Source organism: Cariama cristata, unplaced genomic scaffold (genome assembly GCF_000690535.1).
Source record: "Cariama cristata isolate BGI_N322 unplaced genomic scaffold, ASM69053v1 scaffold14057, whole genome shotgun sequence".
NCBI lineage: Eukaryota > Metazoa > Chordata > Aves > Cariamiformes > Cariamidae > Cariama > Cariama cristata.
Genome location: NW_009626934.1, coordinates 5,184 through 22,138, shown reverse-complemented (window position 1 = coordinate 22,138; position 16,955 = coordinate 5,184). Strand labels below are relative to the sequence as shown.

The window sequence follows — 16,955 nt, the reverse complement described above, 5'->3', positions numbered from 1 at the left end:
TGTGCCACATACTGCTCCTGTGGTAAGTGCAGGAACATACAGCTGATAATGACTTTCAGTAAGTACAAACACTCATGGAGAGGCTCACTGAAAATTGAGTCCTTACTTTGCTGCCTAGAGTGTGCTGCAGGTCTTAAGAAATTAGATCATGTTATCTTTAAAGTGAAATACTGTTTTAGGAAGCGTAAACCTTTTTGTCAACAGTGGCTCACTCCGAAGTCATGAAGTGCAAAACAGGTAGCACTTCAGAAAAACAAAACAAAATAAAAACCTCTTTTCCCTTTCAAGTATTTTTATCTACTTCTTAGCAGACTTTTCCCTTTCAAACAACCATTTCACCCATCTAAGTAGAAATGAGAGCAGAATTCCAAAATAAAGACACCAATGCATTTTCTTGAAAATGTTCAAGTTGCTGCCTGTTTCCTGAGCCAATTACCCACGCTGTATGTTCTGTCAACCTTCCCTGGCTGCAGGATGAAGCATAGGTCTACGTGTCAGCGAAAGCTGGTGTAAATGCACAGCAATCAGTCGTGCAACAGAATCAGGTTTTTAGTAGTAAGAGCTCTCTAATCTGCTAGTGACTTAGCTACGACCTAAAGATACACCTAATAGCATTCCTCGTACTTGCTTCCAGTCATCCTCAGCAGTTAGACGTCACAGTGCAGACCACTGCCCTGACTTTACTTGCATTGCAGTGCTAGTTGTTAGTGCACTGCAGAAACTCAGATACTTGGAGGAGTTTGTGTTCAACACATTGTCAGCTTGCAGCAGTAGGAAACTGGAGGATCCCAGGGTATTCCCTAACCTCATGGTGGGTTGTTCTTTGTTTTGGTTTGGTTTTTAGGTGCTGGTGTTTGATTTTGGCAGTGAAGTATATGTATGGCATGGAAAGGAAGTTACTTTAGCACAAAGGAAAGTGGCATTCCAACTGGCAAAACACTTGTGGAATGGCACCTTTGACTACTCCAATTGTGACATAAATCCTCTGGACCCAGGGGAATGCAATCCCCTCATACCCAGGTATCAAAACTGGAGTTTGGTCTCATTGCAGAGACTTCATTTTCTTGCCCTTATTTCACAGTGTTTAATTTGATTTTCTTTCTTTTCTTCCCTTGTACAGAAAGGGACAAGGTCGCCCAGACTGGGCTGTGTTCGGCAGACTCACAGAACATAATGAGACCATACTGTTCAAAGAAAAATTTCTTGATTGGACAGAGCTGAAGAAATTCAATGAGAAGAATTCTAGTGAATCCCTTCACCAGAAGGTGCATATAGTAAGCATGCTAGGTATTTCAAACTAGATGACATAGCTGGGATGGAAGCCAGGGAAGCTTCTTCTCAAGGATCCAGAGCATGCAGTTTATCTTGTGGGCTTTGACTTAGGGATCAGAATATCACCACCTACAGTGAACCCACAGAGATCCTTTATATTAGTGCTGAGCAGCTCAATGAATACTGCCAAAGTGGCTTTGACAAGGCATCAAATGATGACAAGATATCAAAGTACTGAGAGAGGCAGGAGTCAAACTGTTTGAGTGGAACTGTGGGCTAAGAAGAAAAAAGCTATGCTCAAAGAAATCTCTTCTGTGTTTTTTGACAGGAAGAATCCAGATCTGAGTCTAAACCATACAATGTCATGCTAATGGTAGCTGTGCCCCAAACGACTGTAGGCACAGTCTTGGATGGAATGAATATTGGCCGGGGCTATGGACTTGTAGAAGGAGAAGATGGGAGGCAGTTTGAAATTATCACTGCATCTGTGGATGTCTGGCACATCCTGGAATTCGATTATAGTAGACTGCCTAAGCAAAGCATAGGGCAGTTCCATGAGGGAGACACATACGTGGTGAAGTGGAAGTACATGGTGAGCACTACAGGTTAGTGAACAATTCCATTTCATCTTGCTGAAACATCGAGAAGTGCAGCTAAAACTTGCTGTTGTTAGTTGTGGGATCCAAACCTAGCCTTCCTTGGATGTTGACCTGTTTTAAAGATTAGAAATGCTAATTTCACCTTCCTAGGCCATTAAGAAGTAGAGCTCATTATTTTATTTTGTTGAAAAGAAAGCATTAAAAAAAAAAAGCTGTAGTTATTTTTCATACATCAAATGTAATACTGTCCATCTCTCCTTTTACCCAACAGTGGTGGTGTACGCATTCACACGACAGCTTGTTAAGCCAGAATTGTGCCCAACTTAACACCAAAATAACTAGGCAGCTGGACTAATGACAGTGGTCTGAATGTCTTGCAAGAGAGGTAGGCTTAGCAACAAGGGAAGCCTTTGCTGGGTAATGGAGAACAGTAACAATGACAGGAAGAGCCATTGCCAACTCATTGCCCTTGCTGTCCTTTTTGCTGTTTCTGGAAACCCTTTGCTATGGGTTTCAGTCTCAAGTGGAAAACTTTAGCAGTGTTCTGACAAAGAGCCTGAGAGCAGCAGGTAAAAAGTTGAGAATCAGTCAGCTCAATATGCTCATTGGAACTCTCCCTTCTGGCGCTAAACTAAGAATAGGTGGCTTTTGTGGTAAGTAATAATAGAAATAGTCTGAAAATGATTGTTCCAAATAGGAAAATATTAAAATTTGTTGAAAGCAGTATAACAGCTATACAGCTTCAGGTTTTTGGCCAAAAAATGTTGTTAGGTCTTACTCAGGATCGTTGAGTTCAGATATTGGCAAATCCAAGAAAAACACAAACACTTGTAAGCCTTTGTAAGTCTCCGTTTGTAAGGGAGAAGTGGGTAACACTAATATTGAACTGTAAACAAATTTCTAATCCAAATGGATGAAAACATATTCCATCACTGCAAAACAGAATAAATTTTTATGTAGGAGGCAGTACTTTTATGGGCTGAATGTACAGATGTCAGTGAAAACCATAAATTCTAGAAATGATTAGTGGTTTGAGTATTCTTGACTTGAAAAAAACAAGATGCTTTCTCCTAAGTATTTCAGTTGGATGCTGCTCAGCATCAAGGCAGGTTTTAATATTTTTTTTTTTTAAGAATCTGGTTTAAAGCTCTTGGGGTTTTTTATATCTTTGTTTTAATTGTATCTGTTTATTCAGTATTTGCTGGAAAGAGTAAAATATTCCATTACTGTTTAAATTGTTAAACTTCGCTTGCTATAAACATTATTCGTTTAACATAACAACTAAATACTGATACTTTAAAAAAAAAAAAGTTGCTGCTAACCCACTTTCCAGACCAACACGAAATACTGAGTTAATTTTAATAAATAAATAAATAAATTCTATCTAATCCTAACTTTTTTTTTGACTGTAAAAATACTGCTTTGGTGTTCTTTTGTTTTGTAGTTTTCCTTTCTTTACCAAGAAAGACTTTTCTTTTATGCCTGTAGCTTTCTCAGCTGTTGCTGTTCCCAGTATCACTCAGCAGCCAGCTACTCTCCTGCTGCCAAAGAACAGTGTGTAATGTGGAAAATGAGCCATAATGCACTCTTCTGGTAACATGACTGGACATACCATTTCACATGCAAATTGGCTCAAGTGATGTCAGTTATTTTTCTCCAGATAGTTCCATTTCTTTCTACATCTCTTTCTCTGGCCAACACAGGCATCTCTGCCTGTGGGCTTACATCCACCTGATGAGACAATGCCAACTTTGCACGGGGACATACTGGCTTGGAGACCTAATGTTCCTCCAATTGGACATTTTATCTTTCCTGTTCTGGACGGGATAGTGCTGAGCTGGCAGATGAGATTAAACCCTGTGCTGTTTAAACCTATAGCCAGAGTACTTTCTTCAGCATGTGCTTTCTGTTTTGCAGTTGGAAGCAGGCAAAAAGGAGAGCAACAAGTAAGGGCTGTTGGAAAAGAGAAATGCGTGTATTTCTTTTGGCAAGGAAGGCACTCCACAGTGAGTGAGAAAGGGACATCGGCACTGATGACAGTGGAACTTGATGAAGAGAGAGGAGCACAGGTGAGCTTCCTGCAGATCTAGGTGGCAGTCCTGCTAAGACTTGCCTGCCAAAGTAGCCACAAAAGGTAAATGTGGATTATCTGTTTTGCCTCCTGTCTTTCTGTAAAGGTGTTCTTGGCAGTACGAATAGCCAGACTTCAAAATTACTTTTGGCTTTATTCCAACTTCCAGAGACACATAAGCTCTTCTGTGGATTGTCATTCCCAAATCCCACATCTTAAAGATAATGTTTCTGAGAGTGGCTGAAGAAGAATGTCTTCTTTCCTCTCCCTGCAGGAATAAGTGAAGTGCAGTTAAATGAATTTGTGCCTTCACTTCAAGTACACATTCAGATAACACGACTGTCTTCCTAGTGCTGAGAACAGGAGAAGCAGTCTGTCACGCCAAGACATGAAAATACATTGGAAACTTTAAATTTGTTTACTCTCTAATTACATATTAGATTGCCTTGTTTTGCAGAGATTCTAGCAACTGCAGATTCAGCTAGTTTGAAGCTCAAACAGAGGACAGGCTAGCTTGCTTTGTCTTCAGGTGGAGTTGGGCTTTGCTGTGGCTTGACTGTTACCAGCGTACAACAAGATGGGAGGTTTAAAGTTAATTTCTGTACCTTGATAATGCTGTAAATTTTTTAACAGCAGCATAGACATGACCAGTAAGACAGGAGTTCATAGAGGAGAGAGAAGTAAACACACTTGATCCGGAATGTGGGATTCTGTGCAATGTAGCTGATTTGGCAATTGGCTGTATCAGTTTCATAATCACAATACAATGTTTAATGAGCAAAGAACATTCATGTTATCATATAAACCAGTTTTACAGCAAACTTTGAATCTACTTCAGTTCCTACGTGATTGCCATAATAGTTTCAAAGAACTTCAGGCAAGATGGCCCAGTCCTGTAAAGAATTCAAGTAATGATTAAACTAATGTAAATTAAAGTTTATTTGGTATTCCTTATCCTCTGAAAATCTTGACTGTTGGATTCCAGCTAGAGTTTTCTTTTTAATATGCAGATCACATATGAAACCTATTGCATGCTGATATATATGGTAATTTAAACAATAGTCAGCAGTTGTAAAGTAGGAGGAAAGCCATCTTTGTGGGTGGCCATAACTACATAATTTTTAATAATCCATAGAGACTAGTTTTTCTAAGTCTGTATATTTGCTTCATTTTTTTAATGAAGAGTGGTGCTGTTGATTTCCAGGTGCAAGTGCTTCAAGGGAAAGAACTGCCATGCTTCCTGCAGTGCTTCCAAGGAGGAATGATTGTGCATGCTGGAAGAAGGGAAGAGGAAGAAGAAAATGCACAAAGTAAATTACTGTTAGTTAAGAGCTTCTGCCCCAAAATCCTTTTTTAGCTATTGTGAAGGGCTTTGAATTCAGTCTCAACTACCATACTCTGTACAAAAGGGAAATGAATGCCATGAAACCCATGAGACAACTTTGCAATGCTTTGTTTCAAGGTAGTTTGTTTCTTTGAGCATGGAATGGATTTTGTCACCCTAGAGCAAGTAGTCTTTATTGTATTGATACGCATATAGATTGTTCTAGTTGTTTTTTAATTAAGCAAAGTGCCTGTTTGCTTTTAAATACGTTCTTTTCTATATAGTCTGGACAAAATGTGTTTTTATGAACAGTTCTCCTGCTCCAAGGAGAACTCTTAAGCTTTTGTTAACCATTCATTACTTTTTGCAACATGTTCCTTGAATGCTGCAGTTGAGGTAGGAGAATTTCAATGCAGGTGTAGCTTGGACATGTTCCAGTTTTCATCTCAATGTGACCTCCTGTGCCTAATGTGCGCAGGGGCAGATGAGCTGAATAGAAGGAATACTGTATTTGTTTCCCTTTTCCTGTATGAAACAGAACAGAAGTTTGACTTTTCAGCTCTCTTAAGCTCTTCAGCTCTTAATACTTACACTCTTGTAGCAAATTTTCAGAAGGCAATTTTTCTGCAACAGTTTCTGAAGTAGTCTTAGCCAAACCTGATGCTTAGCTAGTTTATTCTGTGATAATACAGGCATGTGATATGTGAAATTCATCCAGTATGAGAACAGCTGTTCCAGAGCAGAGGTCTTGAATTTTCAATCCCATGTGACTGTATAATACTGCTGCCCTGTTCCTGTCTGCTCCAGGTGACTGGAGGCTATATTGCGTGCGAGGAGAAGTTCCCAATGAAGGAAACTTACTTGAAGTAGCGTGTCACTGCAGCAGCCTGCGTTCCCGGACATCCATGATTGTCCTCAATATAAATAAAGCTCTTATCTACCTGTGGCATGGCTGCAAAGCACAGTCTCACACGAAGGATGTAGGAAGAACAGCAGCCAATAAAATAAAAGAACAGTGAGTGTCTGACCTATGTTTTGGAGATGTTTATACAGGCTACCAATTTATTTAAAACAGTCTGCCTCAAAGAAAAGCTGAAATAAAGCTCTCCTCTGAGAACAACTGCAGCACGTGCATGCTTGGTAAAGAGGAGGAATGACAGGTAGTTGATTCAGTGGAGTGGGGGAAACACATGTTCTGTAATCACTTTCACTTAAGGTCAAATGCACTTATTCTTCCTACTGTACTAATTACAGTTGCAAAAAAAGTCTACATTTGGAGGGGGATGCTCAGTACCTGAATAGCAAACTAAATCCCAGTTGATAGAAGGATTAGAATCAAGCCTTTTGAATAAGGAAGAGGAAATTAATTTGGGAAAGCATGTGAGGAGGACAACAGTAGTTACAAAACCAGGCAGTTAGAATCCCTACTGAGAGCTCATGTGAGTATGTCCTCCACTCTGGGCATGTGATCAGAAATGGTACGAGAATGGTTGCTGAAATTCCGTATCTTGCTTATTGATAATTTTTGTCATAATTTCCAGAAAGCCTATGTTGACATGAAGCTTGCAACAAGCCTATAGGGTGCTTTTGGGCACTAATAATGCAAGTGGCTAGCAGATTTGTGTTAACTGTGTTCAGGGCAGGAAAGCTGGGTTCACTCTCTTTGTGTTTTGTAGGTGTCCACTGGAGGCAGGGCTGCACAGCAGCAGCAAAGTGACGATACATGAATGTGATGAAGGGTCAGAGCCCTTGGGATTCTGGGACGCATTAGGAAGGAGAGATCGAAAGGCCTATGATTGCATGTTGCAAGGTACACCTACATTCCTGGATTTGGCACTCACCTTTTACTTCACTGATCTACGGTATTGTGAGATTTAATGTAAAGCTCTTGAAGAACTTCTTGGTAGTTGAGACAATCCCTTCAGAGAGATGCTTCCAAAAATCTACCGAGCTAAGTAATACTGTTCTAGAAGGAAAGTGCTGGAGAATGAAGTGTTTCATTTTGTTCTGTCCCCTTTCTGCAGCCCCTCTGTATTCAAGCAGCACAGAGCAACAGTTAACGCTGTTACCAACATGTTTTGCTTCTCTTCTGAAGGGATTTAGGAGTCAGTTCTGCACACATTCTTGTCCAGTCTTTGCTTTGAAACTGCCAACGAGGTAGCAGGGGGATTGATTTACCAAATGGAAAATCTGTCAGCTTAAAAAGTAAAGTCTGAGATGGGCTGGCTTCACTTAAGCTGCAAAATAGCCAGTTATGAAATGGCTGATAGTAACTAGCCAGGATCAGATTCAAACCGATAGCAGCCAGCCTTTTAGCTCACGTTCTTCACAGCTGTTGCTCGTCCCCCAAGACATCTGGTCATCTTTCTTGATTTTTCAAAAACCAGAGAATTTACAGTCACTCTAAAAGTTGATTTTTTAATTTTTTTTATTACATTCATCTCTGGCATTTTCTATTGGAAATCTTCTTCATTTTTGTTCTTTAAAGATCCTGGAAAGTTTAATTTCACCCCTCGCCTGTTCAGCCTCAGTAGTTCATCAGGAGAATTCTCAGCCACCGAGTACGTTTACCCTTCAAGAGACCCTGCTGTCATCAATTCCATGCCATTCTTGCAAGAGGATCTTTACACTGCCCCACAGCCAGGTATATGATTAAAATACTTAAGTAACAAGAAAACAGCTAACTGTATCCTGCATTGGCCAGTGATTCAGCAACTGCAATCACTGTTAACTTGATTTATCACAGGAAAATGTATGCATGTGATGCTTATACAGCATTAAGCAATAACAGTAATTTTTCCATGATAAAGATGCTGAGAACTAATCAAACGTACTTGTAACCTGATAGCTTGCTATAAAAATACATTGTTTATATCAGAGAATCTGAGTTCAGCTGAGGTTCAGCTGGATGAATAACAAAAGGGATTGGTGAGCTTTGAAATGATCCTGTCCTGATGCTGACAAGCATGTAAGACTGGGGTTGTTCAGGAGATTTCAAGGACTAGTAAGTGTCTGATGATGGATTTGTTATTTTTTGGGTGCGTAGCACTGTTCCTTGTTGACAATCACCATGAAGTCTACCTGTGGCAAGGCTGGTGGCCTGTGGAAAACAAAATCACTGGATCAGCTCGAATCAGGTGGGCCACAGACAGGAAATGCGCCATGGAGACAGTGCTCCAGTACTGCAAAGGTAACAGATTGCTGTGCCTGGCTGTTCTGAGTGTGTCATACCTTTCCATACCTTACTGTCCTGAGTTGAAAGGTACTCAGGTGCTCCCCCAGCCTTATCGATAAATATCAGTGTGTTTGAAGATACATTCTCCACTCTTTCTTAGCAAACCATTTGTCTAGCAATGGCATTGTTCCCAAATTGCCAAGATACTTGGCTGACTGAAGTCTTAGAGGAAAGGCTTTATTTCTTTTCTGTGCCCCCACTGTGGGAGAATAGCTCAGACATCAGATCCCTAAAAGTGAATTCTGAGAACACAACCTCATAAACCTGAATGCTTTCTGCCTAGCTCCTCTTAGATTTCATAAGCTTCTGTGTATCAAAAGACTGAATGAAGATACTGTTTGCTGATGTAACTGGGTTTTGATTTAGTCGGGGAGGTGAAAAGACTTTGAAGATAGAGAGCAAATCTCACGCGGAAACAGGTGGCCATTGGAATTGCTGGAACACAGAGCTGAGGCTCTGTGCTCGTTTCTCCAAGATGGAGTTATTGCCACTTGGTGTGCAGTGACTCAATCTGCAGTTGATGGTCATGTAAGAGTCCGCTGACTAGATTATTTTCTGCACCAGTACAGTTTCCTTGAGACTCCATAATGCTTTCCTCTCACTTCATCTAAGATTACATGAGGCTGGGAACAGGCCTTGCATCTCCTGATGGAGGATAAATAAAGAAAGGTGTGGGGTTACCATCTGGGAAAGAGAGCATAAGTAACAGCCATGTTCTGTTAGTTCAGAGCACTTTCCAACTGTGAATATGTCACTAGGGCTTAATTGGTGCAAACTATGTCCGATTGCAAGGAAAGCCTGATTACCTATAGACTTTCAGACCTCATGATGCCACTGATCTCTTCTGTAGCAAATAAACTTTACAACTTGTGACATAGCTGGTGGTAACTGTCGTCGTCTCCCATAGACATTTGTATATTTGAAGAGGGAAAGTGATACCCTTGTTGGATTCCACCCTTACGAGTGCCAGTCTCTCCTTCCCAATCTGCAGGTCGAATAGGAGTAGGAGCCAGTGTTGTGTTTCTACTCAGTTGTCTCGTGTCACTGAGGGGAGGTGGTAACACCTGGCAGGAGACAGCTGAAAACCAGTACTGAGGACACTGAAACATCACCTTTATCGGACTGTGTTATTGCTCTGCGTGGTTCATCCTCTGGTGTCCCTGGTGCTGCTCTGCCAAACAGCAGCATTTGTTTAGGAATGGGGTGCTAAAGACAGGGCAGTAATTAGAAGAGTCTTTGGCAGTGACTGCGGAATTCCTAAAGAAGAGGCAGGTTACTTGTTCTCTACTACCCCTGCCCCCAGCTTTTGCAAGTCAGAAGGACTGATAAGATGCATTCCTTTGAAATCATTTCATACAACGCGCTTCACAGCAGAAGTGAATGTCAGCATAGAGGAACAGAGCCCCATGCAATGAAGTGCCCAGAGTTGCTCAGCAGGCTAGTGAGAGAGATGGAAGTAAGATCCCAGTCTCAGTGTTCCTGATGCAGTGCTATAATATTTTGGTAATGAAAATCATGTTTTCTGGCCACAGCAGAGATGGAATCAGATACACATGCTGAGGTTTGGGTGCTTTTCCAGATTTCTTGAACTTCATCAAGTTTGATGATGGGAAAAGGGATTAATACCTTCTACACTGGATTGAGTTTGCTGCATCCGAGTTTGTACAGTGGAAAGCTCTTCAGTGACTCCTTATGCGTCTGAAGTTTAGCCTATGTATCGTAGGACAAGTCTGTTGGTGGGTGCTCACCTCTTTACCACTGGTCATGACTTTGCAGCAGTTGTGGATCTTCTTTGCCCTGTTCTCAAGAGCTTTGGGCTGTGTGGTTGGATAGATACAAAGCAAGTTTTTTATTGTTGAAGACCGAGTCTACTTGTACTATTTCTATGCCAAAGCTGATGTGAACTTCTTTAGCAGTTTTTGACTGTTCAAACTGTGCTGTTCTGGTGGTCTGTCACTTTCATGACCTGGGATTCTGTCAACCACTTCAAAATTTCATTGCATCAAGCTGACAGAGCTGACTAGCTCTTATGTGTTGTTACTTACCAAGGTGGAGAAATTTAATTTCAGGAGATACCAATGCTGCTGCAGTTATTTTGACTACCAGAATATAGTTGAGTGATCAGAAGCATTAAAAAGCTTTTCTCTTATTTTCCTCTCTCCCTTTCTTACCTCATCTATGTACCTCTCCCTGTACCACCACACACCCCCCCGCCTTTTTTTTTCTCTTTTCCTCGCTTGCAGTGTTTAACTACATGATGGTATGAAAAAGATTTATTAGCAACTCTGGATATCCCTTGAATACACCTACCAGTTCTCCTTGTGCATAAACCTTACTTAACTTGTCAAAATGTCTTGGAAAGCTTTTCTGTGGTTTTATCTGCTAAATCAGCAACATGGAGAGGGAAGAATCTGGTTTGCCCTTCAGTGATTCTTAGTGAGGAGATCAGCTTGTGCTGAGGGCAGAGTTCATGCAATGAAAATGTTTCTTCACTTACATATAAATTCATCTTACCTATACTGAAATATCAGTAAACGCCACTTTCCTTTTATTTCTTGGCTGAATTACCGAGAGTGCAACAGTGCAACTAGAACAGATTCACACGTGTTTTTTAAATGCAACGTTTTTGAGTGCATCTTGAATCACTCATGGTAAAATGAACAAATAAACCACAGTGAAAATATGTGGAAGAGAAGGCTTAAAAATCAAGTATTTGGATGATAAATCTCCTGTCTAAATTGTATAGTTAAAGCACTCACATTCCAATACATTTGTTAGACTACTCCACAGAGCTCTTACTTCTACTATTCAGTTTCATGTGAACATATTCTCTCTAATTAGTTTGCTCCCAACATCTGATGTAAAGCCAAACCTGTAACATTCAGGTTTTGCAAACCTATTGGAACAACAATGTCCAGCCAGGGTCTTCCTTTGCATTCAGCACAGGTGTTGCATCCGTTCCCTGGGGTGCTCCTCAGCAATGGGGAGGGAAGGGGATGGGTTCTTTTAGACCCTCCTGCCTGACAGCCCACACGCATCAAGTACAGGTAGGGACTGCAGTAAAAAACAGGGTCTTCTGTAATTGATTTATATGCTCTGGAGGAAATCTTAGTGCATTAAAGATGCTCTGAGATTGAATGTAGGGAATAACAGAATTTTGCAAGAAGCAGTTTTTAGGGAAGCTACAGCCCTCAGAAGTTAGGTGATGTGATGTTGCTCTATTAATTTCACCTGATTCTGGATTTTGCAACATCTTCAGCTTTTCCATTGCCTATCTGGAAGAAAGATTTGATTAGACTGAGTTGTTTGAATCCAGGTAAGATGAAGGTACAATATTTTTTTGAATGATAGCTCCTCCCAGTCCCTAACTGCCTGTCCACCTCCTTCCGGTAACATTTGGAGTTTATCAGTGCTTTTGAATCCTTGAGGAATTAAATCATTCAATCAATAGGGCCTTTTTTCACCAGTACTTGGCATAATGACTTTAACCACTAAATCTAATACAGCATCACTCCTAGGCAGGGTTATGTCCATGTCCTATATAGCGTGCACACATACATGCTTTAAAGGAGGAGGACTGTCTTTGAAAATCATCAGTAATTACCATCCAGCTATTGCAATACCTCTGTTAACTTTCAGATCTCACTCCCTTGAATTTGTAATAACAAAATGATTGTGTTAGACCTCGGTATCCCAAGTTAACAACAGTTTACGCATTCTGACTTAAGCCTCCAAGCTTAAGCTTTATTTGCTGCTGGCAGGACACTTCTGCTGAACATACCAGAAGGTTTTATTTACCTGATTTTGGCTCATTTCAGACCATCATGCTCTGCTTACTCTATTCTAACTCTGGTTTTGTAAGATAAGAAATATATTGGGCTAGGAAGTAACTGTGGGGGATTTTCAGTATACATGGTTTGATCTTTGTGGTCAGATACGGTAAAAGGCAGATTTAAGAATACTAAAAGACGTGTTAAAAGCTGCCATAATACATTTAAAAAAATCCTGGTGAAATTTATTCCTACTGCCTTAAATTACTTCAACTTTTCAGGAAAGGATCAATTAAACATGCCTACAAGGTAGCTTTGGATAGTGGGTGACATTGCAAAATATGGTACCATTTGTAATTTCTCTCTTTTTTTTTATTTTATTTTGGCTGTTTTTAGGAAAAAATGTAAAGAAACCGCCAAAATCCTATCTAATTCATGCTGGCCTGGAGCCTCTGACCTTCACAAATATGTTCCCAAGTTGGGAACACAGGGAAGACATTGCAGAGATCACAGAAATGGTAAATCTTTTCATTGCACCGACTGTTTCCTATTGCTAGTAATGGTGTCTTGTGTTGTCAGTAACATTGCTTGTTTGTGCTGTCAAGCCCCAAAATCCAGAGGAGAACTTAAAGTACAGTTCAGGAGTCTGCACAGGAAAAAAATAACGACATAGCTAAATTCTGACTGGGAACTTGGATATCAGAGGCATATCTGGTTGTTTTTTCATGTAACTTCTCATTCTTTTTTGTTAAAAGCAGGAGGTAAGTGTTATCTGAATCATCTCTAGAGATGTGCTAGAGTTTAGCAGAACAAGTGTTTCAGTCATGTGAAATGGCCAGCAATGTGCAGTTCTGGTCTGTCCTCCAGGTTTGAAGTGCAGGGGAGCAAAATGCCCCAGCTGGTTCCAAGAGCTCCACCATTGACTTCCCCACCTGGGAAGCAGAGTCACAGCTGAATTACATGTGGCTGCTTTAAAAGCCTTCAGTGAAAGGGGCACCTCAAGGCAAATGACATTTTCTGATTTGTAAGTTTTGTGCAGCCATCCTTAGTGGAAAATTCTGGCTTCATGACTAAACACAGAATTCAGCCTTAAACTGAGATTCTGAGAGTACAGGATGTACTTCTGCTAAATGCAGACCTTTTTTTAGCTGTGAAATTGTTGTAGGGCAGGGCTGCTGACCTGTGTGCAGACCTGGATGTATAGCGTTGTGCTCCGTGGGCCAGGCAGTGCAGGTTGATCCCATGCCATCTACAGACTGCAATGGGAGCAGTTGGTGGTTTCAGCATTGTGATCCTGTGTTCTCTATTTTCCTTTTCTCCTTATAGGATGCTGATGTTTCTAATCAGATAATCCTTGTAGAGGACGTGCTGGCCAAGCTGTGTAAAACGGTGTATCCCTTAGCAGATCTCTTAGCTAGGCCTCTACCTGAGGGAGTTGATCCACTGAAGCTTGAAATTTATCTTTCAGATGAGGACTTTGAGGTAAGGAGAGAATAGATGCACTGTTAATTTTGTGCTTGTGTGTCTAACCACACTGCAAGTAATTTGACAGTTTTGCTACTTATAAGTGTTTTTACTAATGGCATATCCTCTTGTTTTAAATGCAGATTGCATTAGAGATGACAAGAGAAGAGTACAATGCACTGCCATCTTGGAAGCAGGTTAATCTGAAGAAGGCAAAAGGGCTTTTCTAACTTGTGTTTATTGGAGTGAGCACTAAAGGGATGTCTGTTTTCACTTTCTATGCCCTTTAGAAGAATTGTATCCCACATTTACAGAATAAATAGAAATAATCTGAAGTTATTAGTGACTACCTATCTGGAGGTGTGTAATATTATAAAAGGCCAAGAGAACTCTTTGGAAATGAAATTCAGTTTTGACTCTTAAAGGTAATGTGTTTTAAGCTCTGCTCTCCTATGCACTTAAAACAGTAGTTTCTTGAGCTACTGCTGCAGGTGTCCTTTGGCTATATACAATACTTGCCATTTTTGTTTTTGAAGAAGTTCTCTTTGTAAAGTGTTATTTTGTTAGTTTGTGGATTACAAAGAATTTATATTTATATAAACACATAGAACAAGTATGTATTTAACAATGCAATATATATTCACTTTCAAGACTTTCATGTCAAAAGTACAGAAAAGTAGCTGGATGGCAGTTGCTTGTACTGAATTAGCTATACCACCAATGTGTATCTCCTACGCATTCTGAAAAGTTTCTCTTTGCAATAGTTAATGAATTGTTCTCAGTGCTGCTTCAGGTGCTAAACTGAACAAAGCGTTTGTATTTATAGCATGGATTTCTTGAGAAACTATGCGAATCAACCTTTATACTTTATTATCCAAAAATGTATAGTGCCTTGTTTTTTGTGTACAGTTTATATACAAAAAAAGAAGATTGGTCTGCATTTTGAAGATGGCTTAGAATGGTCCCCTACATTACTTTTATAACAGTAGAAATAAAAACATCTCAGTTTCTAATACTTGTTGTAAACATTAAACATGTCTTTTGTGATATAAGAACCAAAAGTAAAAGCTTCTGAATAAACTCTTAGCGATGCTCTGACTTGTCATTATTTTGTACTGTAATCTGTACTAAGTCATTGGAACCCTTCATAACTTGGTATTTTATCAAAATATTTTAATTTTAGATATCTGTGGGTGTTGTACAGAGTTATAATTTGAAAAGCAGATAAAGTAGAAAATAATCAACGTATGAGATAAAATCAGGTTGTGCAACACTTTAATGCTGAATTTTGGAATAGTCACACAACTCCTGTATCCTTTGGGTTTCCTATCTTATACATGAAACCAAAATTATTATGCTGGTTTTCAAACTTTGAAAAAATCTTCTCAACCTTTGAGCAATTGAGAGTAAAACTTGAACTGAAAATGGAGTATGGCACCATGTCCATTCTTTCAATGAGCACCAGAGTCAAAATTGTTTTCATTTGGTTAATTAGGACATTGAATAGAGTAACTGAGTAAAAATTTGCTATTGTTTGAAATGTTTTTTAGGCATTTGGCACTTCTGTTAACTTGTGTGGCTCCCCTCTGGTAGCCTAGTGGATTTCACATTTTCATTCCTGCCAGCCTAAGTTTCCTTCTGCCCTACAGCTGTTCAGAGCTCCTCCTGCCTCGGTAAAAAAGGATGGCCTGCAGTGGTGCTTGTTGCTGCTCCTGTCATTCTCCTAGGCCCAGGGAAATGAAGTAGGATATTTGAATATGTGAGGTATAGATTTCATCAAGATCTGCAGTAAATATTGCTCCATAGTTAAAATTAATCTTGTTTTGACAGGTTGGTTAATAAGCTAGCCTTTAAGTAAATAAACAAAAAGCCTAGAAAAATATACAGGTACTATTCACCTGACCTGAGATACTACAGGTGAATTTTCAGCACTGGTGTTATTTCCTTTCATTACTGGTTTTTGTCAAGAACTGAAATGAAATAACACAAGAAAAGGGTAGCAATAGTATTCAGAGCCAGGATACTTACATAGCCTCCAGCAAAAAGATGCTTAGATGTCTGATAGTTCCCCAGAGGTCCTCAACTATGTCTTCTGCTTGGGATACACTATTAGTTTAAAAATGCAGGGCTTTAATGCAACAAGTTTATTTTTCAAGCACTGAGAGGTTTCCAAAGTCACTGCTGTATTCATCTAAGTATTTTTGCACCCATGTATTTTCGTCTTTCACCCTCTCTGGTGATAAAATCAAGCAGGAATTAAGTTTTGTTTATTCATGTTCAGTCTGTACTGTGGGGGTAGCACGTTCCTCTGTTTTGATTTTTTCTCTCCAACAGAGAGCTGATTTGCATAGCATGATTGACCTTGTTTTTCCCTCTGGCAGGGTAGTATCATTTGCTTGTGTTTTTTGAAAACACCATCAGTCCTCCAAGTGCTGCTGAAGGGCAAAATGCACCCAGCCTTAAAGCCTTTAGAATCTCAGCTAAACGACAAGACAAGCCAGCATGGGGACCTGCAGGCAGTGAAACATAATTCAGCATTGTCAGCTCTCAGTTCCCGTAATTGTTACACAATTTGATATCTCATGTCCTAGTTCCAGGAACCAGGATACAGAACCTAACTTCCTACTTAAGTACTTTGCTCATAACGTTGTCTAGGAAAGCTTCAAGGTTTTACAGAAAATATTTTATTGTCCTTAATATACTTTTTATCTAGCAAAATGATTTCCTGAAATGTGAAGCTGACAACAGAAAGCAAGTCAGTGTAAGGCCTCGGACAGAACTGTGGGTTATGCTTTAATTTTCTGCCACCTTCTCTCTCCACTGTGGGGATGCCATTTATGGTTGGAAATTGGAAAGGGCCATTAAAATCTTACTGAACTGTTTTTACAGCCCCACATGGGAAAAACCCTGACAAAACCTGTTTCAGCTGTATGGGGAGGGGGATAGTTTGTTTGTTTGAATGGGTTATCCAGTGTTGTTTGCTTGTTTCAAATAGACCCCTAAGAACACAATTTTAATGTCTGGGGTGAATTCAAAGGTAAAATTATCTGGTACAAGGATGCTGTGTATGTGAAGAAGGCAGTGCCTTGAACACGGCATTCTGCATTTGATGTGGATCTCACAGATTCTAGGCCTTGAGCCATGACTCTTTATCTCCTATGGTTTTAAACTGCTCAATCCTGACTCTTAAAAATATTGTTCTTTGATTACACAAGCATTC

The 16,955-nt window shown here is 39.9% G+C and overlaps 1 protein-coding gene across 1 annotated transcript in view; it reads left to right on the top strand.

Moving 5' to 3' along the window:
* Positions 1–14,828, top strand: part of SVIL (supervillin) — a 69,557-nt gene extending 54,729 nt beyond the window's left edge. The window contains exons 26-37 of the mRNA XM_009704232.1: positions 845–1,020; positions 1,121–1,265; positions 1,601–1,877; positions 3,789–3,940; positions 5,147–5,252; positions 6,074–6,281; positions 6,943–7,076; positions 7,755–7,910; positions 8,313–8,456; positions 12,668–12,789; positions 13,598–13,753; positions 13,879–14,828. Coding sequence (XP_009702534.1) covers positions 845–1,020; positions 1,121–1,265; positions 1,601–1,877; positions 3,789–3,940; positions 5,147–5,252; positions 6,074–6,281; positions 6,943–7,076; positions 7,755–7,910; positions 8,313–8,456; positions 12,668–12,789; positions 13,598–13,753; positions 13,879–13,965 — 1,863 coding nt within the window. The 3' untranslated portion in view covers positions 13,966–14,828. The remainder of the gene's footprint in view (positions 1–844; positions 1,021–1,120; positions 1,266–1,600; positions 1,878–3,788; positions 3,941–5,146; positions 5,253–6,073; positions 6,282–6,942; positions 7,077–7,754; positions 7,911–8,312; positions 8,457–12,667; positions 12,790–13,597; positions 13,754–13,878) is intronic.
* The last annotated feature ends 2,127 nt before the right edge of the window (positions 14,829–16,955 follow it).